Genomic DNA, 22,650 nt, shown 5'->3' on the forward strand with positions numbered 1-22,650 from the left:
TTAATAATTTTAAACATATTTTTATAATACTTGTTTTAGTGTCCTATTTTCAAAAATAAAATGTACAAAGATATTTAGACAATTTCATAATATCTTCTATCTGTTTTGTGTTTCTTCCTCTCACTGTCAGCCATAGCAGCCCTCTCCTTCCAGAAAGAAAACGGAAACAAGATTCCAATCATATCGTTTCAATAAATGACGGCGGTTTCAGTTCCATCGATAACATTTATGCCATTTCCCAACTCAGATTTTTGCACAAAGAATCCATCAAAAGACCCCAAAGGTCCAGCTCACCCAATTTATCTTCTACCCAAATGCAATTCTCTGAAAGAGGTGATGCAAATTCAAGCCTATTCAATCAAAGCCCGCTCCCAAGATGACATTTTTATCATCAACAAGCTCATAAGTTCCTGCACAGTTAGCCCCACGCCGGCCTCCATGCATCATGCCCAACTCCTGTTCGACAGAATGCCTCACCCAGATATAGTTCTCTTCAACTACATGGCCCGTGGCTATTCCCGCAGTGATACCCCATTACAGGCGCTAGTGCTGTTCTCAAGAATCATAAGTTCTGGGATTGTCCCGGATTTGTACACCTTCCCTTCCCTACTTAAGGCATGTGCGAATGCCGAAGCTTTGGTAGCAGGGAAGCAATTGCATTGCCTAGTGGTAAAATATGGGCTCAACTACGATATGTATGTTTGCCCTGCACTAATGAATATGTACATTGAGTGTGGCAATGTTGATTCAGCCCGTTGTATATTTGATAGGATACTAGAACCCTGTGTGGTGACATATAATGCGATGATATTGGGTTATGTAAGAAGTAGTGAACCAACTCAGGCTTTGTTGTTGTTTCGCGAATTGCAGGAGAAGGAAATTGAGCCTACTGAGGTTACCATTCTTGGTGTTCTTTCTTCTTGTGCTTTACTTGGAGCACTGGAATTTGGTAAGTGGATACACGAGTATGTGAAGAAGAACGGTTTTGATCAATCTGTGAAGGTGAACACTTCACTTATTGATATGTATACAAAATGTGGGAGTTTGGAGGATGCGGTTTCTGTTTTCAGGAGCATGGATTATAGGGACACTCAAGCATGGTCAACAATGATAATGGGTTATGCTATTCATGGCCAGGTTCACAATGCAATATCCATGTTTGGAGAGATGCAAGAGGCTCGAGTTCAACCTGATGGACTTACGTTTTTGGCTCTATTATATGCCTGCAACCATGCTGGAAAGGTTGAAGAGGGTTTCAGATTCTTCAATGTCATGAAAGAGAAGTGCAGGATTGTTCCAGGAATCAAGCACTACGGATGCATGTTGGATTTACTAGGTCGAGCTGGATGCTTAAATGATGCTTTCGAGTTTCTAAAAGAATTGCCAATCAAGCCCACGCCTTTGCTTTGGAGGACATTGCTAGCTGCTTGCAACAGTCATGGTAATGTGAAACTGGGGAAGCTAGTACTCGAGCGAATCTTTGAAATGGATGATTCTCAAAGTGGAGACTACGTGATCTTTGCTAACATGTGTGCTCGAGCAGGGGAATGGGAAGACGCGATTCATATCAGAAAATTGATGAAAGAAAAAGGGGTGAGAAAGGTGCCTGGTTGTAGTTCAATTGAAGTGAACAATGTGGTGTATGAATTCTTTTCGGGAGATGGGTCACAAATAGGTTATAAAGGGCTTCACCGAGCAGTCGACAAGTTAATGGTGAAACTGAAGGAGGTTGGATATACTCCAGACACTTCCCTAGTATTTCATCATGCCATGGAAGATGATGAGAAAGAAGCTACCCTGAGGTACCACAGTGAAAAATTGGCTGTAACTTTTGGACTCCTTAACACTCCTCCAGGAAAAACAATCCGAGTCGTTAAAAACCTTAGAATTTGTAGGGATTGCCATTCAGCTGTTAAGCTCATATCCCTGCTCTCTGAAAGGCATATTATTGTGAGAGATGTGCAGAGGTTTCATCATTTTAGAGATGGGAAATGTTCTTGTGGGGATTACTGGTAATAATTTGATCCAAGAAAGGCATTATATTCCAACATTGTCTTGTGCAGTTTCTCCTTGCTTATCAAAAGGTAATACTATTAACCTTTCAAATCTTTGCATCACATGGGAGCATAGGAACCTTAACATTATTATGATTATGGGTTGTGGCAATGGAGTATCCTTGTAAATAATCAAAACTAGGATCTTGTTGAAATCTAAGAATCATGAATATAACCTTTGTATATGTATAGTATTAGTAGGGTGATTTTGTATTCAAGTAAATATGTAGTAGGATGAAATTATAATGTTAATTATGATATTTGTGTTACATGTCACTTTTTTTTATATATACTTAGGTGATTCCCGTTTCGCCGGACTAACTATAAGCCTACAAGACCCCGCCCCTAGAGTCATTGTAGAAGTAAATCACGAGTCGCGCAATCAGCTCACTTATAGTATCATTTTGTTGTAATAACTACAATTTCACTGGACAATATAAACTCAAATATGTGAAATTATTATTCAGTTTCATTTTGTATACACTGTAGTTTCATTTCAATACAACTACAGTTTCATTTCAATTCAATTGCAGTTTCATTTGATAATATAATAAAAATAATCCGTGAGACAGTGTGTTTAGATACACTATAGTGTTTGCCGTCCACAGCATAATTACTGGCTTAGAAACACGTTGGACCACTGCACATGATTCGCGTATATGTATGTCGCAAGAGATGTGTGAACATAACACCACATTTCTCATGACAATTAGATATATATGCATGCTTTAGAAGCATATAAATTATTGCCATATCTCACCTGTCTCATTATATTCCTAACTCTACTCATCTATCATTTATTTCTCATGTTCACATCACTTTACTATAATTAATGCTATTTATTAATTTCACCCAAATCACTGTATTAATATAATCTCGTTATCTTAATTATGAATTAGTTGGATCTATTACAATTTAACCAGTTAAGTCATATAAGATAGTATTATACTATTTTGTGCAAGAATTTAATTTGATTAAATTGTACTTATATAAATTTAATAATAATAAAAAAAATGGGTAGCTAACATTATCAAAATATAATATGCCATTTCACATTACTCAGAATTATCATGCAATACAACCTTCCACATTAAGTGTTAGAAAAATATAAATAATACTTTTTTTTTTAAAAAAAATGGCTTACTAATTAACTCGATCACATGGAATTGATGGAATATTGTGGGAATATCCTGAATTTGAGTGAATTTATTAATGTATTTGACCTTTTGCACCCACATGGAAACATAGACACTCAAACTAAAAACCTGAATTTCACACTAACTAGCTAATTAAATACTGTTTGCCTGTTCACATCTTTGGTCATTTTTGGCCTATAAATACATTCATAACCAATGTTATTAGTACACCATTACAAGCTTACTTGCTTAGCAATAACATTAATATAGTAAAACATGGCACTGATGAGATCTCAAACTTCAGTTTTCCTAAAATTCTTGTTTATAACTCAATGCTTTTTAGTTTTTTACCTTGCTCAAGGTTACGATTTCTTCTACTTCGTTCAACAGGTACTATACGTCTACCTAAGTACCTGACCACTACTTGGTTTAAATTTAGGCGATACCGTATTAATATTCAATTGTTATCTACATCTTCATTAACAATCTACTATGTTAAATAATTATGGTTTTGTTATAACTTTTGTGTTTGTTTATATATGCAGTGGCCAGGATCATATTGTGACACTAAGGATAGCAGCTGTTGCTATCCTACTACAGGGAAGCCAGCCTCAGATTTTGGCATCCATGGATTATGGCCTAACAACAATGATGGCACTTATCCATCAAACTGTGATCCCAGCAACCCCTATGATGAATCCAAGGTAACGTTTTGTCTCAACTAAAAGTTTAAGCTGATAGTTAAACTGCATATTTATTCTGATTCGAATTCGGGTTTGGATTTTCTGGATGTGTAGATTTCAGACTTGATAAGCAGAATGCAACAAGATTGGCCGACCCTGGCTTGTCCAAGTAACAACGGGTCGTCTTTCTGGTCGCATGAATGGGAAAAACATGGGACATGTTCGGAGTCTGAACTCGACCAACACACTTATTTTGAGACCACTTTAAACCTCAAGAATCAAATTCTTCTGCTCCAGATTCTCGAGAGTGCAGGTATATATGAATAATTAAAATTTTCAAGAATCATATCATTCCACAAGAACTGAAACCTGATCGAGATGTGAATATATATATTACAGGAATCCAGGCGGATGGGAATTCTTACAACTTGAGCAGCATACAAACCGCAATCGAAAACGCTGTAGGATATGCTCCTGGGATAGAATGCAACAGTGATGCAGGTGGCAACAGCCAGCTGTACCAGGTTTACTTCTGTGTCGGACCTTCAGGTTCTAACTTGATCAAATGCCCTGTTTTCCCTACAGCAAGTTGTGCTTCCACTATTAAGTTCCCATCTTTCTAGTATTCTGGGAATTGAAACTCCTTTCATTTGTATTTCTTTTTTCTACTACTATTAAACACTGCAACCCAGCATATATAGCATATCATGAAAACACTTCTTCTCTTACAAGGATGTATGTTTTTATCACAGGGAAAAAAAAATTTGTATTGTAAGTGATGTTCTGAACATTAAGATAAAATGTGAATTTCTAAACATGTATATTCTAGTTTATGAATATTAACCTTTGAGTTTCTGAACAAAAATAACGTCGCCATGGACTCTAATCGAGGATGTAATTTGTGGTTTTAGATTTTGTATATATATGATATGTGGCTTTGAAAGATACATTATTTTTGAGTTAATACCCAAAATCGTCATCGACTATAGTGATTTTTCTCAATTTCGTCCTAAATGACTTTGGTGACCTAATATCGTCCCAGACTTTTGTGTTTTGCTCAATTTAGTCCTCCATTTGTTATTCCGTCAAATTGGTGTTAAATAAAAGAACAATTCAATAATGTCAATATTGATCTCTCTTTACTTTCAACTTGTAAAGTGCGAAATCACTCTTTCTTGTACGAATTACACCCAGAATTACTCCCGGACCTGCAAATCAAATTTTATATTCGCAGTTTTAGGAGTAATTCTGGAAGTAATTCGTAAAAAAAAAAAAAAGGATTTCGCAGTTCACATGTCTATGAGTAAAGAGATGCCAATATTAAAATTACTGAATTGTCTATTTATTTAACACCAAATGGACAGAATAACAAATGAGGGACTAAATTGAGCAAAAACACAAAAGTCTGGGACTAAATTGAGCGAAACACAAAAGTCTGGGACGATGTTAGGTCACCAAAGTCGTTTAGGACGAAATTGAGAAAAACCACGATAGTCGAGGACGATTTTGGATATTAACTCTATTATTTTTGGACTAGACTTAATTTAATATGGGCCGTATATAAACAACTGATCCGAAACTTAATTGGCAAAAATTATTGAGCCCATCTTGTGGAATTCATAAATGGGCCAATACCAGCATATTATCAATAGAGTCTGAATCTCACCAATAGTTATGCTGCGCATGGTGCATACAATGCAAAACGATGTCGTTTTGACTAAAAACGTGCGTCCCACTTAAAAAAAAAAATTCAGATTCGATTCTTAGCAATAGCATTATTGTGGATATATAGTTATGAATTTCTGAATATATAATTATGAATTTATGAATATATAAAAATGCTATTGCCGGAATTCGAACCTGATTTCTTTTTTTAAGTGGGACGCGCATTTTTTAACCAAAACAACATCGTTTTGCATCGTATGCACCATGCGCATGGTGCATACGGTTGCACCGCATAATTTGCGGAATCTCACTTTTAGGTATAATTTGAATCTTTTAAACGCAATTAATTAAGAATAAAGAATTTTCAAAAAAAAAAAAAATTAAGAATAAAGAAGTGTAGACTTAAAATTAATCAAACAAAACTGAGATGACCTAAAAAAAAACCTATGAATCCTATGATACGAGGCTGCAACGACTTTTCTTAATAATCTAAAAATTCCTTATTAGGTAGTTGTAGCTTGTAGGCTGCAGCCGCGTGTAATGTTTGGTTTAATTTTCTCGCCCTTCCTAGGGATTCTTGACTTCTCTACCTTCACAATGTTTGAAAAAAAAAAAAAACCAATAAGTATTGCTATGCCTCTAAAATATTAGGCACGTTTAATTGTACACAATTTTATACCAATATTTCAGATCTAATCAACTATTTGGAGTTTATAGTATTTGGTTTAAAACTTTATTTGTTGTTCTGTATTTACGATATAATTCTTTTTTTTAATATGTCAAGTATATAATATATAAGTATACAGTAATTATTAAGTATTAATATATATGTTATTTCTTTAATATGACAAAAAAAAATTAAAAGTAAGATAACACTTATAAATTTATGACAAAAATAGAATTAACTCTTAAATTAATATATAAAAAATATCATTAATAAATTCCAATTGAGATTTTTTTTTAAAAATAATATTCATATTCATATTTTATTTCAATTATTTTAATCAACATTCAATTACATTAAGTCATAATTGTATGATATTAAGTTACTATTATACATTTATGAATAAATCAATTTAATTATGTAAATATCATTTTTAAATTTATCTGAATATGTACATTATTAGAGATAATATTAACAATTCAAAATTGTAATTTTAATTTTGTATGCTATAAAAAATACATAACTGACAAAATATATGGAGGTTTAACTATATTATTATAGTGTACATGTTAACATCTGGGTAAAACATTAGTTGCTTCAAACAACCATTGCCACTAAAAAATAATAACAAAAAAATTAAAAAAAAAAAGAAAAAAAAAGAGGAAGAAATGAAACAATTTCTCTCTTGCTATTACACATGATTGGATTTAACCAAAACACACCATTAGGTAATGATTGTAAGTTTCTATCCTAGTTAACACTATTTATTTACTAACAAATTCCTCTAAGTATGACCAATAAAAAAAAAAAGAAAAAAAAAGATGTATATATGTTCACCTTCAATATTATTTATTTAGTTATAATATAATATTTATAATAAATTATATTAGAGTAACCCTTTGCGAGTACACTAGTTTTTATATTTTTGTATTTTATATTTTTATTTCTTGTTTTCGTACGATATAGTTTAAATTGTTGATGTTGACTTTGGTGTAGCATTTGGTCCATACTACTGTACTACAGTCGTGCAGTAGGCCTACCTCCACCTTTTTTTTATACTCCATAGATAAATTGTGCATTTATGATTTATCTATAAATAATTGTCAAATTTGAATCAATAAAATAATAAATCTAAAAAATATGAAAATATGAATCAAGTAGAGTTCTTGCTCAAAAATTTAATTGCAATCTTATATAACTACTCCGTATTAAATATTAAAAGTTTCGTGAAGAGGGGCACAACGATATTTTTTTTTGTCTATTTTACAAATCAAATGCATAATTAATTATCTCTATGGTACTCTATCAAACTATCACTTTCAAAAGTTAGGTATAGGGATTAAGAAAAATGGTCAAATAGATCCCTAAACTTTCATCAAAAAATCAAGTATGTGTTTAAATTTTCAAAAGTTGCAATTAAATTCATAAACATAATATTTTGGAGCATTGAAACCCAGAAACCTGTCGGTAACCTGCGGGTCACTAAGGTCCCGGTGAACTTCTGACTGATCTTTCGATCAAAATCTTGCGAAAAACACATACAACCGGGTTGCTGTCGCATTCATCTTCTCCGGCGAAAGAGAAGGCAGACCAACTAGTATGCCTTCTCCGGCGAAGGGGAAGGTGCAAAGAAGAAGGCGACTAAACTAGTGTCGCGCCTTCCCCTTCGCCGGAAAAGGAGAAGGTGAATGCATTGGTATTTTTTGTTGGATTTTGTTCGGAAGTTCGCCGAAACTTTAGTGACATTTATTTATAGGTCACCAACCGATTTCTAAGTTTCAATGCTCCAAAATAATATGTTTATGAGTTTAATTGAAACTTTTGAGATTTTAATATTTAATTGATTTTTTTTATAAAAGTTCAATTTTCTAATTGATTTTCCCTTAGTTATATTGCCGTGCCTAAAATTACAAGTCACCTCACAATAACAACAACAACAACAACAACAACTTACAAGTCACCTCACAACAACAACAACTTACAAGTCACCTCACAACAACAACAACAACAACAACAACATTATTATTAATATTTGCGGTGAAAGTTGCGGATAAAAGAGAAGATAAAAGGGTTTTAATTGGGAATGGTAAATTATGTCATTTCTTTAAAATAATAAGGATAAAGATGGAAAAAAGTTAGGAAGCTATGAACTTATTTTGAAACGCTACCTAAGATAGCAATCCAAAATAAGCTCTTATTTTAAGCTATGAGCATATTTTGAGAACATTACCAAACAGAACTTAGTTTATTAGTAGCTTAACATAAGCTATAAGCTCTGCCAAACAGAGTAAAAAAAATGACTTAGGAGTGCCGGGCCAAATTGAAAGCTCCATCCTTCCTAGGATAGTGCCAATCTTATAATTTAGGAAAAAGGTCAAATAAGCGGCCACTCAACTGCACACTAAATTGCAATTAGGTTATTATACTCAAAAAAATGCAATTGGATTTTTAAACAACACAAAATCATACAATTAGACTCAAAATGACCTATTTACCTTAAAGTAAGGTGATGTAGCGATTACTGATTTTTAAAATGATTTCTAAATTTTTTTTAAAATAAAATAACTAATTAATTAAAAAAAAAAAAAAAAAAAAAAAAAAAAACCTAAACTACTTCTTCATCTCCATGGCTCGAGACGAAACCGCAAACAGTTTAGGTTTTTTTTTAATTAATTATTTTAAAAATTGGTAATCGCCCTTTCAGGTAAAGGTTATTTTGGGTATAATTGCATGATTTTGTGTTGTTCAGGGACCTTATTGTATTTTTTTTAAAAGTTTGATGGTCTAATTGCAGTTTGATGTACAGTTGAGTGACTTATTTGACCCTTATTCCTATAGTTTATAATAAAGCATTTGAGGTATGTAGATTTTTTTTTTTTGAATGCTTGAGGTATGTAGATTAGTTGAGGCATATATTGTGATTTACTTTCCTCACTTATCGCTATAATAATAATAATAATAATAATGATAATGATAATGATAATGATAATGATAATGATAATAATAATAATAATAATAATAGTTAGTACCCTTACATTTGGAGTTTAAACTTATAATTAAAAATAAAAAATAAAAGCATTTGCAAGAAAATAAATCAACTATAAATAAATAAATAATGAAGAAGCATGCAAACAATAAATAATAGATAATTAAAGAAAGTGTCAATGACTTTGTAGTCTAGTGACACGGAGTGACTCCCCCAAATAGAAGGTTATGAGTTTGAGCCTCAATGAAAAACGGTATTGACTATTTGTGCTTAGTAAATTGAGAAAGTAGCTATAAACAGATATTACATTGTAATATAGTCAGTAGTACTCAAAATAAATAAAGTAAAACAAATGCTATATTGCCGCTTATCACTAGAACTAGAACTAGAAAAGTTACTATAACATCCATAGGATATGCTAAGAACTTAAGAAATATAATAATATTTGTCGTATTTCAAAATATATATATATATATATATATATATATATATATATATATATCTGTTGTATATATGTTCCAATGTTTGTACGTTTATATAATTGGCGGTCGATTTGTCAACCATTGGCAAATTATGCTATGAGCACGTGCCCACCTTGTAAGATGGGCACGGTTCTATATCCATAATTTTTATACTGTAGATTCATAATTTTTATACTTTAGATTTCAATTATTGAACTCTGTTTTCACAAATCAGATAACTATATGTTCATAATTTGATAACTATACACTTTAGTAATTATGAATTTACAGTATAGAAATTATGAATCTACAGTACATATATTATGAATCTGCAGTATAGAAATTATGAATCTATTGTATAAAAATTATGAATCTACAGTATTTAAAGTATAAATCTACGGTTTAGAAATTATGAATCTAAAGTATAAATTTTATGAATCTAAAGTATAAATTTTATGAATATATAATATAGAAATTATGGATCTATAGTATAGGAATTATGAATCTACGGTATAGAAATTATGGATATAGAAATTTTATTTTAAATTATTTTTAAAATCGGTAACCGCTAAACAGATCATTTTGTACCTAATTGCATGATTTTGTGTTGTTTAGAGCATCCACATTAGTTGGGAAGAATGTGGGGATAATGTAAGAGTGATTAGGAAAGAGAATGGGGGAGGGGAGAGAAAAAAAAAAAAAAAAAAAAGAGAAAGTGATTTAAAAAAAAAAAAAAATAATAATAATAATGCTGTCAGGCGCGCCTGCACGCGCCCGGCTTTTGCCCAAGGCTATGCGCGAAACGCGCACAGCCTTACTTTTTTTTTTCTTTTTTTAATTTCTGACATTATGTCTTCATTTGCAGGACTATTATTTTTGAATTATCTCCACTCCACATTAGCTATTAACTCTAGATGGGAAGAAAGCAAACTGAAATAACTCCATATTATCCACTAATGTGGATGCTCTTAGGGACCCAATTGCATTGTTTTTTAGTTCGATGACCTAATTGTAGTTTGGTGTACAGTTTAGTGACCTATTTGACCATTATTCCTTATTAAATTGATATTTAACTAAACGATTAAATTTGAAACAAAATTAATAGTCAAAGAATCATTTATGATCAAATTAAAAGTCGTGAATGAAAATTTATAAAAATTGGTAAGTATTAATAGTCAATGTATCATTTCTCAAGTTAGCTCTTTAAATTTTTTTCATAAAGATATTATTGGTGCTTATGTGTTCATAAACTTCAGAAGAGTCTGGGAGACAGTCCATGGTACAAGTAATTAATCTCATGCCTACTAACCCATTGAGTCACCGTGATTTACATCTTTTCACATGTTCTGTTGGGTCGAAATATGGGGGACTCTTAGGGTTGAGAATTCAGCATTTTGGGGTAAATAATACCCTATACTAATGTTTTATTGGGTCGGAGTGTGGATCCTCTTGAAGATGAGAATTCAATTTTTGGCAGAGGAATTAACCCCACACTAATTAATTTGCTAATAAATTCCATACAACTTTACGCGCTACACAACAATTCCCAGCAAAATCCCTATGAATATGAAGTATTTCCACAAAAATTCAATAACCCTTGCTATTTATTGTATCTCTTTTATTTGTTGATCAAAGATTCAAAATGATTATATCAACTTTATTGAAAAAATCAAACAACATTATTATGAGAAATAGTAATTAAAGAGGGAGTTAATTTTATTTTTTGTCCTATAAGGTGACAATCCACTTTTAGTTTTTTTTTTTTTTATTAGAATATCCTCATTTGGTCATAATATTATTGTGACATGATCATTTTTAGTCCTTCATCAACAAAATCGTTGAAATGTCGTTAAATACAAAAACATTTCAATCTTTTTTTTTTTTTTTTTTGTATACAAAGTATATTGAACCGCTATATTTTTTATGTTTATTTTTTTGAAAAAATCTATAATCGAACACTGAAATGCCATTGTATTTAACGATATTTAAATAATTTTGTTCATAAAAGATAAAAAATAGTTATGCCTCAATAATACTAGGATAAAAAATGAATTGGTCTAATAAAAAAAAAAGACTTAAAATGAAATGTCACCTATACATCTAAGATTAAAAATGAAATTAACTCTTAAAAAGAAAAATCAAACCAACTGACCATAACTGTATCCACACTCTAAAGAAATCACTATCTACCTTTTTGTTGCTAATTTTTTTTTTTTTTCATATACTCATAAAATATTAAAATAAAAAGTTACATAAAATGTGACAAAATTAATCTAATAACATCGGCTATTAAAAATGAAACTATTTAGTCGATCTTCAAAGATTTGTAAACCAAAACGAAGGAACTCAACATTCGTTGTCTAATTGTCACAGTTTGAAATATATATATTAATTTTAATTAACATGCAATCAATAATCTTAGTTGGAAATATTTCATTAATTTCTACGGCATTATATTATATATAAGAATTATGAAACCACCTACCGACACATAAATTAGAGCTTGCTGTTATTTAAAGAATAAATATGGTTGAAACGTTTCTCTCCACCACCGGCCACGCCATCCCGCCGGTCAAATTTGCAACCGAACCGTATAGATTGCTTTACAAAATTGTAAACAATAAAGTGCTTGTTACCGGGTAGGGCGGTCGCATGTTTGACTGCTGAATACGCAATTTAGTTATATGTTTACGGAACCTCCGAGGCGTTTTAGTCCCACGAGGCCATCATAAAACACGAAACAATTAAAATATTACTCCATATTTTGTACTATGAAAAGTGAATATTTTCAGCATATTATGTACAGTTGGTGTATCGGAAATTAATAATATTATATTAACATTTCGTTGGTGAAGTATAAACTTTTTTATTACTTCAAATTAAGAGGAAAAAAAAAAAAGCTCTATTGCAAAAGTAGTATTTTTAGTCTCTTAGAGCATCTTTAATATTGGGGTGTTTTTTTTTAATGATTTTTTGAGGAGTTTTTGTAAGAATGATTAAGAAAAAAAATAGTAAAAAGAGAAAAAAGAAAAAGATAAAAGAAAAGTTGATTTTCTAATTTGCAGGACATACAAACTCTCTGCAAAAGCTGATTTTCTAATTTGCATAACAGATGGCACAAAATTATGGGCATGTAGCGGATCCGCTAAAAATTTGACGGATTCGCTGACTTTGGCATTTTGACCATGGTCAAAACGCCAAAGTCACTGTTTGGTTAACAACGGTTTGGAGCAACGGATTGCTCCAAACCGCTGAACTTCAACACGCTGCATTTAGCAGCGTGTTGGGTTGGCGTTTTGGGGAAGGTAATTACCTTCCCCAAAATGCCCTCCAATTATTATTAAAAAAAATAAAAAAATTACTTTGTTCGTTGTGAAGCTTGATGCTTCTTTAAATAAAGAAGCCTCAGGCTTCACTATCCTTGCCCATCCGATGTGGGATGGGCAAGGTGAAACATTAAAATTGAAGGGGCGTTGAGCTCCCTTTTATAAGGGAGCCAACGCCCATTTTTTTTTTTTATTTAACTTTTCGATGTGGAATCTAATTCCACATCTTTTTTTTTTTGTTATTATTATTATTATTATTATTATTATTATTATTGTTATTATTATTATTATTATTATTATTATTATATCCTTTTGGTCATTTTACATGTTAACCGCTAATCTAAATCGCTGATTTTACCAAACATCTTTTTACTAACTGCTGATACAATCCACTGGTCAAACCTGCTAACACAACCCGCTATTCGTTAACCGCTAATACAGTCCGCTACCGCTAATCGCTAACCGCTGATTGCTAAACAAGCCCTATATTACTTGAGGCAGCTACAAAAACCCCTCATTTACATGACATCCTAACATCATCTCTCTCTTTCAAGGTGGTAAAAAAACCCTCAAAAACTATGATAAAGTAACTAATGGGGATGCCCTTAGAGCTAACTCAGTTGATTTGACCGATCACCTTAAAAATTTGTTCTAGCAATAATGTGGGGATTCAAATCTCACTTGACATTTAGGAAGTCATTTGGAAACCTTGACCGACCAGATCAGATGAAATGAAAATCCATTGTGCCAAGTAGGGGTGAAACTTCCTGATCTTGTGCGCAGCAAAATGAGAACTTGAAGACCGATCGGTCTACTTCTAATTTACTTTCTTAAACGATTCTTTAAATAGAATTTTAGATGTTTAAGATTAGTCTAGCATAAGCTGTCATACTTACTGTTTCAAAAAAAAAAACAAAACAAAATTTGTACCTTTAGTTTTGAAGCATCCAAATGTATGCAATAGCGAAAACGTAGTGTTGCTTTCAGTTTAAGAATAAAAACCCGTGGAACAAGTCTGAACTAAATTAAAATTCACATGCACTATTTTTATTTTTGTCCTTTACTTTTATTTTATTAACAAAATCAGGCCCACTGTTTTTTATTTTATTTTATCATGAGGGCAATGGAGTTGGTAATTGGTATACTTGTTAGCTGGGGTAAGGTAACTTTAGTACTGATACTATTACAATCTATTTATTAATTTTTGTGATCAAAGAAAAATAATGTAATCTTGTTTGTTTGTTTGTTTTTGTGTGTGTATACATATATGCATGTCAATATTATTTAAAACTAAATTCCAAAATTTGTCATTGTATTTAATTGAAACATTATAAAAGTGTTTATACTTACAATAATTTTGGTTGGATGCGCTTTTGTATATAGCATCCATTTAAAATTTAGCTTATACATACATATTTCTTAAAATATACAATTATTTAAAATTCTATATAGAGAAATTTAGAGTAAAAAGACGTTTTGTATTTCTGTTTGCATATTTGTTTGAAACTTTTACCTTTTTTGTTTTAATCTAAAAGAAAATACCATTGATGCTAATTTTAATTGTATATATATAAAGTAAGTTTTAAAAGTTTAATTTCAATTCCATGGTTGTATATATCCAAACTTAATTTTCATAATGCTTTTGATTCTAATTTATTATTATCAAACAATCAAATTACTATTGTTAAAATATAATTTAACTATTGAGTATTTGGTTTTAATTTTGATTCCAATTTAGTATATGAACCATATGCATGCCCCTCCTAACATATACAGATTAAATATATCAAATTAATATTATAGCTGGAATGAACATTTTATACTGATAATACATGAATATAAATTAGTACATATCGAGTATTAAAAATGAGCAAAATCTCATATAATGTGGCGGGATTTGGACTAAATTTGATGTGTATCGCAATATAGCCAGATGCCACCTAACTTAAACTTAAAAGTGAGATTTTAAGTAATTTGTAAACTCTTGAAACAAGATTAATATTATTATTTTCTTTGTAATAATGACAAATTATATAGAAACTTGCGTAAAAGCCTGTCGTTTTCATTATTTTGAAGCAATACACATGTATATAGACAAGATAACACGTGTTTGAATTGAATAACATCTAGACTTAATTAAGACAACTTTGTTTACTCAAACAAGATTTGTGTTTTTTACTCATCGCTCAATGAAATCTAACTTCTTTTTCATTATACTCAAATAAGATGACTTGGTTACCATATGATTTATGTAATTTTTTAGTAACAAAAATCAAACGCATAACCTCCCGATAAAAAAATTATATCTTACCCACACTTAACCACCCATTCTCACATTAATTTAATTTAATTTTTTTGATATGTAAATATTTATATTAGAATATCATTGCATTACTTTTAGTAGGTAAAAGAGTTATATTTGGAAAGAGTGCTCGATAATTAAGATAGAATGAATGAGTTGAAAAAAGGGGACTAAATTAATTGTATTAACAAAATAATAAAATGTTTGAGCAAATAAGAAATGATGTAATATTATACCCGAGCCGAGCCTCTCGTTGACGCAGCCACTGTATTAGTATATTGTATATTGTTCTTACAATTTCGAGCTAAAAAATAAAAATAAAAATAAAAGTAATTATAAATTTTACTGTGCCGTCAATTTGTCAAAACACTCCCAAATCATTGACAAGCGCGTTTCCTTTTCTATAGGCTATAACCTTCCAGATTTCCAAATCCCGACTTCTTCAGTGGTATTTGAGCGCAGACTTGAAGTCCAGTCCAAGCAATCTGAATACGAATATTGTTTCTCTCTCTCTTCTCTGTCTCTCTCTGGACAATTTCCTCCCCATTGGCAAAAAGGTAAGATTCTGTTTCTTCCTCTCACTGTGGATACAACATTCAACTTTTTTTTTTTTTTTTTTTTTTTTAATTTTTAAATTATGAATAACAGTAATAATAACTTCATTTAGTTCTCCATTTCTGCGAATTTCAGTGAGATTTTCAAATTTTAAATGGAATTCTCATCCTTATATTCCTTGCATTTTGCTGTTTGCACGGAAATAGGTTCTGTTTTCACAACTTACACAAGAGAAGGCAGTGGAGATGTGTGTTTAAAAAAAAAAAATCAGAATTTAATGCAATAATATGCGTTATTTAGCTTCATTTTTTTTGGTTGAAATTTTCTTTCGTGCTTTTTGATCTCTACAATCGCATCAGTCGAGAAAGTAATCATGGCTTTGTTGTTTCAATTTTTTTTTTTTTTTTTTGACTAGTCCGGTCAGTGCTGCTGAAAATTAAAAATTTAGACTTCAACGTCTGCTTCTTTGATTTGAGAACAGACTTATTTAGACTTTTTTTTACTGTGGTTAATTGAACAGGAGTTTAGTTTGATCATCCAACGAGCTAAAATAAGTGATTTGCAGGTAGCAATCTCTCTCTCTCTCTCTCTCTCCCTCTCTCTGTGTGTTTTTGGTTTAATTTTAGCTATTTAAAGAGAGATTAGGGATATATAGTTTTCTCTTTAGTTTGTGTGTGCGTGTTTTTTTTTTTTTTTTTTTTTTTTTTTTGGGTTTTGTGTTGAAGATTCAGATTGAGATCTGCAGTTGCAGAGTCATAATAATCAGCTATTGCACCTTGTGCAGATCTACTATGAGTTTTTCTTGTCCTTATTAGTGCTTCAGTTTCACCGATAACACTGAATACTTCTTAATTTGTCTAGCATTGCATTAAATATTACGTATGTCTAGAACAAATAATAAACGTTTAATATTGATTGTCTGTCTTGACTATGTGATATGCACTATGTAGTTCCTTCAGGATTTAAAAGATTTAACATAGTTTTTTGAAATTATAAATGTCAATATACCAAATTATTTTTGCCAAGCTATATTGTTTTTAGTGTTTTCATGTTTGTTTTCACCTCCAAAGAGCATTTATGGCCGTTTATTGACTTTTGATCACAAGCAACTCTTCAATCTTCTCAAACAAAGAAGAAAAAAAAAACACTGAATACTTTGAGTTTTTATTTATTATTTATAGAATAGGGCAATAGGCCATTAAGTTTATTGTAACTGATGTGAGGAAATAGCATACTCCAATAAATGAAAAGTTAGGTTTGCCAATTTATTCCCTCTTTGTAACTTTTAGGACATATTAGGTTCCTTTAAGGAGTTTGAAAATGCATCCCCTATTTCTTTGTTTATTCAGAGTAAGAACCAATCCTAATTTCCACCATTCAGATGTATAGGGTTAAAACAATCACAACTGCATGGTATGTTTTCCTTCAAGAATCAAGCTAACTCATTTCAACTAAGCCTTAGTCACAATAAAATATTTTTTCTTCACAATTAATAATGTTTTCTTTGATCTGAGCTGATAAATAAGATTATAAGAACTAAATGTTGTTAATTGTTTTCACTTCATACATGGCTTTGTGAATTGTGATCTATATCATTTGTTTTTAGTTGTTACCTACTTACCTTAAAATGAGGACTTACTTTTGCAGGTGCCGTTCTTGTACTAATGATTCTACAGATCCACCAAATCTGGAGTTATTAAGTTAGAATTTAAATGGTTGGCTGCTTCAGTGCTTCTAGGTATTGAACAGAAATGAAGAAATGGTATGGTGGTGTATTAACTACATCCTTGTTGATGTTCATACTTCTTGGGTATTATGTAATGAGAAACCCCTTCAAGGAAACATACTTCACCAACACTCCATATTTTAATACGACAAATCCTCTAGAGTGGATCAGTGCTATGGCTCCACCTGCTGCTAACAGTCCAAAAAATACTTCTCAAGTGATCTCTGCTGACGCATTAGTCGCTGATCTTTTTTATCAGAGAAATCTTTCAACTGCAGAGGAACAATCTTTGCTTACATGGAACCAATTGAAAAACTTAATTAGTCAGGATCAAGTCTTACCTAATGCTTTGGAGGCTGTTAAGGAAGCTGGTGCTGCATGGAATAACCTTATGAGCTCAGTGGAAATGGAAAAACTTTATGCAAATGACAGTTCATATAAGAGAGGAAAGGAGAAACAGTGTCCTCATTTTCTACGCAAAACAAATGTCACAGAACTTGCTGGTAACGAATTTAAGTTACGGCTTCCTTGTGGCCTCACTCAGGGTTCTTCAATCACATTTATTGGCATTCCAAAGGGTCTTCTTGGTAACTTTCGAATAGATTTAACCGGTGAACCACTTCCGGGTGAACCAGATCCTCCTATAATTTTGCATTACAATGTTAGGCTGCACGGTGATAAAGTAACTGAGGATCCTGTAATTGTTCAAAATACCTGGACCGTAGCACATGATTGGGGTGAAGAGGAGCGCTGTCCATCTCCTGCTCCTGAAAAAAATAATAAAGGTCAAATATTGTTCTTTTATTTTTCTTTGAAGTTCTTGATGCATAGATCTTCCCTCTTTGATATTTTCATCAATGCTCATAAGTTTTCTTCTGAATTACAATATTCTATTTACTTTTTGCACATGCAGTGTTCTTTAAGTACAGTTTATTTCCTTCAAATTGATCTTTCTTTCCACCACAACCTTGCAAAGAATTTTTTTTTTTTAAATATTTAAATCTCTCTTCTTAATATCAAATTACATTTCTCTATTTAGTTTTGGTACATGCAGTGTTATCAAAATATGATCTATTTTCTTCAAATTGATCTTTATCTTCATTGTGGCATTGATCTGCAAAGATTTTTTTATTTTAGATCTCTGCACTCTATCAATACCTTCTAAAACCAATTGGTTTCTTTGAATATTTTAGTTAAAGGGATGTTTGTGAGTCCTTAATGTCTTAATTTTAGGAAAAATGTAATAGGGGAGTAATCATGGAATGTTCTTCATGGATTCGGTATATTTCTTTTTCAGCCTTGTAACTGGTTTGTTTTGTCCATTTCATCAACTTATACAGAATGTAAACTTCAGTGTGTCACTTAGCTTACAGGAGGTTATTATGGGCATTTTCTTTTTTAGTATAAACAAGTCAATTCTTTTTTTAGATATTATAGAGGAGATATAGGTAGAGTTTCATAGAGACGCTTACTAGAGGTTATTACTTATTATGAACGTCTTCCATCTTGTTAAGCTTTCCTTTCAATTTCTCTTTGCATCTACTATATGTATTCTTCATTTACATTCCTGAAGTCCTTTTTGCTCATCACATGCGTATTGTCATACTGAATGCCTCTGTGAATCTTGTTCAGTGGATGACTTGGATCAATGCAATGAGATGATCGGTAAAATCACGTCTGACAAACATATCAATGTATCTACAAAATCTCCAATGGTTCAGGATGGATCTAAACATAAAAAATATTTTCCTTTCAAGCAAGGGCAGCTCTCTGTTGCAACACTGAGAGTGGGCTCTGAAGGAATACAAATGACAGTTGATGGTAGACACATAACGTCATTTGCTTTTCGTGAAGTAATTCCTCACTTGCCTTTTTAAACTTGAGCCACCACCAGTTTGATATAATGTTATGCTTGATTAAATTCTTGTAATTTTTATTTCTTCAGACTCTGGAGCCATGGCTTGTTAGTGAAGAGAGGATTTCAGGAGATATTGATTTAATATCTGTTGTTGCAAGTGGGTTACCCACGTCTGAAGATATTGATCATATGATTGACTTAGAATCTCTAAAGGCAGCTCCACTTTCTCCAAAAAAACATCTGGATCTCTTTATTGGTGTGTTTTCTACTACAAACAATTTTAAACGGAGAATGGCAGTTCGAAGAACGTGGATGCAGTATGATGCAGTGCGGTCTGGACAAGTAGCAGTTCGTTTTTTTGTTGGAATGGTGAGTATTTCTTTTCTTGAACTTTTTGTTCTCCTTTAACACTTAAATATTCTAAGTAGTAACACAAAAAGAGTAATTGCTAAAAAGGTCATTGTTAGCAAAACGGAGTGCCATTTACTGTTTGTTTATTTTATTTTCTGTGCATACTACGTAGTGTTGCAATGTGGCTGGAAGTCACATACTGGTATTTGTCAAGTCAAAGCCATAATATTTTATTAGATATTTTGTATTATCTACTGTAGCATAAAAACCAGATGGTGAATGAGGAACTCTGGAATGAGGCTAGGACATATGGAGACATTCAGTTGGTGCCATTTGTTGACTACTACAGTCTAATCACATGGAAGACCATTGCCATATGCATGTTTGGGGTAAAATCCTGTCCCTTCCCAAGTCAAGGAGCTTTACAATACCCTTGTTGATGCCAATTTATTTGTTCAGACGGAGACCGTTCAAGCAAAATTTGTCATGAAGACAGATGATGATGCTTTTGTTCGTGTTGATGAAGTGCTGGCTTCCTTACAAAGGATTGGTGTGACTCGTGGGTTGCTTTATGGCCTTATCAACTCAGACTCCCATCCTCATCGGAATCCTGATAGCAAGTGGTACATTAGTGTTGAGGTAATTCTCTACCTCATTATCTTTTATTTGATGATCAAATGCATGGTTGGCAATTCCAGTGCTATTTCCATCGTAAAGGAGTATATGTTTTCAACTGGTCATTGGTAGTGAAAAGTACTACTATCTAAATGGTTGTAGCAATTTTGAAAATGACATCAACATTCTGGAATTTGTATATTATCCTACTTTACTTCTGTTGAACTGTTAATATCAAAGCTTTTATTTCTTTAATTCTGAGAAATGGTTAACTATTTGGCTATTTGCTAGTAATTTCTCGTATTATCTTTATTAAGCTGAACATCCTTGGTGGGTTTTGGACATGATTGGGGTATAGCATAGCACTGTTGGTAATACTGTGTCCTTGTGCTTTTTCTTTTATTCTCTCCTTTTCTGGTCATCTTACATTTGCACGTGTTTGTCTATTATTTTCAAGGAATGGCCTGATGATGCTTACCCTCCTTGGGCACATGGACCTGGTTATGTTGTGTCAAGTGATATAGCAAAAGCCATCAGCAAGAAGCACAAAAAAGGCCATCTGAAGGTGAGGGGAGCAGCCATTCTAAATCTCTTTTTATTTCACTGACATTAATTGGAAACTACTTTTGGAATGATAATCTGATATGCACTTAATGCCAGGGGGCATTTTATTCCCATTAGCACCAAGTCTTGTAGCATCATTTCAATTGAAATCCTATGCTTAAAATGCAGATGTTTAAGCTGGAAGATGTTGCTATGGGCATCTGGATTGCAGAACTGAAGAAGAAAGGTCTGGATGTTAGGTATGAAAATGAAGAGAGGATTTTTAACGAAGGGTGCAAGGATGGTTACGTTGTTGCCCACTATCAAGATCCTAGAGAGATGTTGTGCTTATGGCAGAAGCTACAAGAGAAAAAAAGACCTTTATGCTGTGGCGATTAACCCATAACATTGAACATAGGTATAAAGGAAAGCAAAACAAGAGCATCAACTATGAAATGAGTAGAATCCTGGGTGGAAACAAGTTTAGCAGGTCCACAACTCCCCCGAGTACTTCAAATATTCCATGCTGTTGTAGAATTATGAGCGTTTAGGTATATGGAATATTTGTTAGGCTAAGGAGGCATATGTTAATGGGAGCTGATGAGGTGAGGCTTTAGACGTTTAATTGTGTGAGGGATCTATATAGAGGAATTTGAGTAGAGAAGGGCAGAGTCTGGCTGACTTGTGTAGATGGCCAGGGGCTGGGCTATACAGCAGAAAGATCAGTTAACCTATGTCTATAACTCATAGTATAGAGTTCCAATTTTGAGTTAGGTCGCATATATTAAAAGCTTCTGTATTCTTTTTGTCCTTAAATGGTGCTAACGATGTTCATTAGCATTGCACTCTCCATGTTCATTAAGAAGCATTAAACTAGTTATAATTTCAGCATTTCTTGTTCATTATATATGGTCAGGCGAAACGAGAATTAGCAACTAAAAAGTGATAGGGTTTAAATTGTCATCAGGAACCATTCAACCCTATCAATATTTTAAATTGTTAAGTCTTGAATCACTAAATAAAGTCCAAAATACATAGATTTTAATAATTACTAATAAAAAATAATTACTAAATACTAAACATATAAGTTACAAAATTTGAGCACGTTAGCTATTATCTACTGCTATGACTAAGGGAAATGGTCTGAATGTTTTGTTTTCAAGTTTATATATATATATATATATATATATATATATATAATATTATACGGGGAATCGGTGACGGAGATCGGAGTCGTGGTCGGGGCGGGAAATGTCCTCCCTGTCTCCGTCCCTAGTGAGGATGAAAAAATTCTTCCTATTTCCGTTCTCCGAAAAAATTCTCTGAACCCGCCCCCGTTAAGACGGTGATAGATTTACTCCGTCGAGGGCGGATTGAGTAGTCATTCCTAATTAGTATTGATGTTTTACGTGGGGTTTATATAATTTGGGAGATTATCCTGCAAATTCAATCAAAGTCTAGCTTCCTCAAATAGTAAGTAACTAACTAACAACCTCCCTAAGAGTTCCTGGGAATAGTTGCAAATATGCCACCCGCTAAATTATTTGTAAAGCTCCTAGATCATTCAAGGGATAGTGGTTCGCCCTCACTTCAATCGCCTAAGAGCATCAACATTAGTTGGGGAGATTTGTGGGATAATGTAAGAGTGATTAGGAGAGAGAAGGTGGGAAGGTGAGAAAAAAAAAATAACAAAACTGATTTTTAAAAAAAATAAAAAAGATAAAA

At 32.3% G+C, this 22,650-nt stretch overlaps 3 protein-coding genes and 1 long non-coding RNA gene across 7 annotated transcripts; 3 read left to right on the forward strand and 1 right to left on the reverse strand.

Moving 5' to 3' along the window:
- Positions 1-106: 106 nt before the first annotated feature.
- Positions 107-3,821, forward strand: LOC109161606 (pentatricopeptide repeat-containing protein At2g02980, chloroplastic). Of its 3 annotated transcripts, XM_019310082.1 has the most exons (3): positions 107-669; positions 871-2,084; positions 3,736-3,821. In XM_019310082.1, exons 1-2 carry the CDS (start codon positions 196-198, stop codon positions 2,014-2,016), a joined length of 1,620 nt encoding a protein of 539 aa, XP_019165627.1. In that variant the 5' UTR covers positions 107-195; the 3' UTR covers positions 2,017-2,084; positions 3,736-3,821. The 3 variants fall into 3 exon arrangements, with proteins under 3 accessions (XP_019165627.1, XP_019165625.1, XP_019165626.1); XM_019310080.1 differs by having other exon boundaries at positions 107-2,084; XM_019310081.1 differs by lacking the exon at positions 3,736-3,821 and adding an exon at positions 2,352-2,371 and having other exon boundaries at positions 107-2,084.
- On the forward strand, positions 3,489-4,690 carry LOC109161607 (extracellular ribonuclease LE-like). Its single transcript, XM_019310083.1, has 3 exons — positions 3,489-3,894; positions 3,988-4,186; positions 4,273-4,690. The coding sequence occupies exons 1-3, from the start codon at positions 3,730-3,732 to the stop codon at positions 4,494-4,496; spliced, it is 588 nt and encodes a 195-aa protein (XP_019165628.1). The 5' UTR covers positions 3,489-3,729; the 3' UTR covers positions 4,497-4,690.
- Positions 4,691-8,813: 4,123 nt separating this feature from the next.
- LOC109162127 lies at positions 8,814-17,473 on the reverse strand. Its single transcript, XR_002051031.1, has 3 exons — positions 16,671-17,473; positions 10,468-10,477; positions 8,814-8,824 (listed from the first exon to the last, which is right to left on the reverse strand). It is a non-coding gene; the product is annotated as an uncharacterized LOC109162127 (long non-coding RNA).
- On the forward strand, positions 15,717-21,816 carry LOC109162126 (beta-1,3-galactosyltransferase GALT1). Of its 2 annotated transcripts, XM_019310828.1 has the most exons (9): positions 15,717-15,834; positions 16,353-16,397; positions 17,480-18,343; positions 19,191-19,411; positions 19,504-19,785; positions 20,028-20,156; positions 20,227-20,406; positions 20,840-20,947; positions 21,115-21,816. In XM_019310828.1, exons 3-9 carry the CDS (start codon positions 17,584-17,586, stop codon positions 21,322-21,324), a joined length of 1,890 nt encoding a protein of 629 aa, XP_019166373.1. In that variant the 5' UTR covers positions 15,717-15,834; positions 16,353-16,397; positions 17,480-17,583; the 3' UTR covers positions 21,325-21,816. The 2 variants fall into 2 exon arrangements, with proteins under 2 accessions (XP_019166373.1, XP_019166372.1); XM_019310827.1 differs by lacking the exon at positions 16,353-16,397 and having other exon boundaries at positions 15,718-15,834.
- The last annotated feature ends 834 nt before the right edge of the window (positions 21,817-22,650 follow it).

The sequence above is a fragment of the Ipomoea nil genome, unplaced genomic scaffold, assembly GCF_001879475.1.
Source record: "Ipomoea nil cultivar Tokyo-kokei standard unplaced genomic scaffold, Asagao_1.1 scaffold2926, whole genome shotgun sequence".
In the NCBI taxonomy this organism is placed as follows: Eukaryota; Viridiplantae; Streptophyta; class Magnoliopsida; order Solanales; family Convolvulaceae; genus Ipomoea; species Ipomoea nil.

Coding starts and splice junctions, on each gene's coding strand:
- LOC109161607 (XM_019310083.1), top strand. CDS start 3,730: ATGCAGTGGCCAGGATCATATTGTGACACTAAGGATAGCAGCTGTTGC. Junction 3,895..3,987: donor ACCCCTATGATGAATCCAAG/GTAACGTTTTGT, acceptor CTGGATGTGTAG/ATTTCAGACTTGATAAGCAG. Junction 4,187..4,272: donor CCAGATTCTCGAGAGTGCAG/GTATATATGAAT, acceptor TATATATTACAG/GAATCCAGGCGGATGGGAAT.
- LOC109162126 (XM_019310828.1), top strand. CDS start 17,584: ATGAAGAAATGGTATGGTGGTGTATTAACTACATCCTTGTTGATGTTC. Junction 18,344..19,190: donor TCCTGAAAAAAATAATAAAG/GTCAAATATTGT, acceptor AATCTTGTTCAG/TGGATGACTTGGATCAATGC. Junction 19,786..20,027: donor TTCGTTTTTTTGTTGGAATG/GTGAGTATTTCT, acceptor TATCTACTGTAG/CATAAAAACCAGATGGTGAA.
- LOC109161606 (XM_019310080.1), top strand. CDS start 196: ATGACGGCGGTTTCAGTTCCATCGATAACATTTATGCCATTTCCCAAC.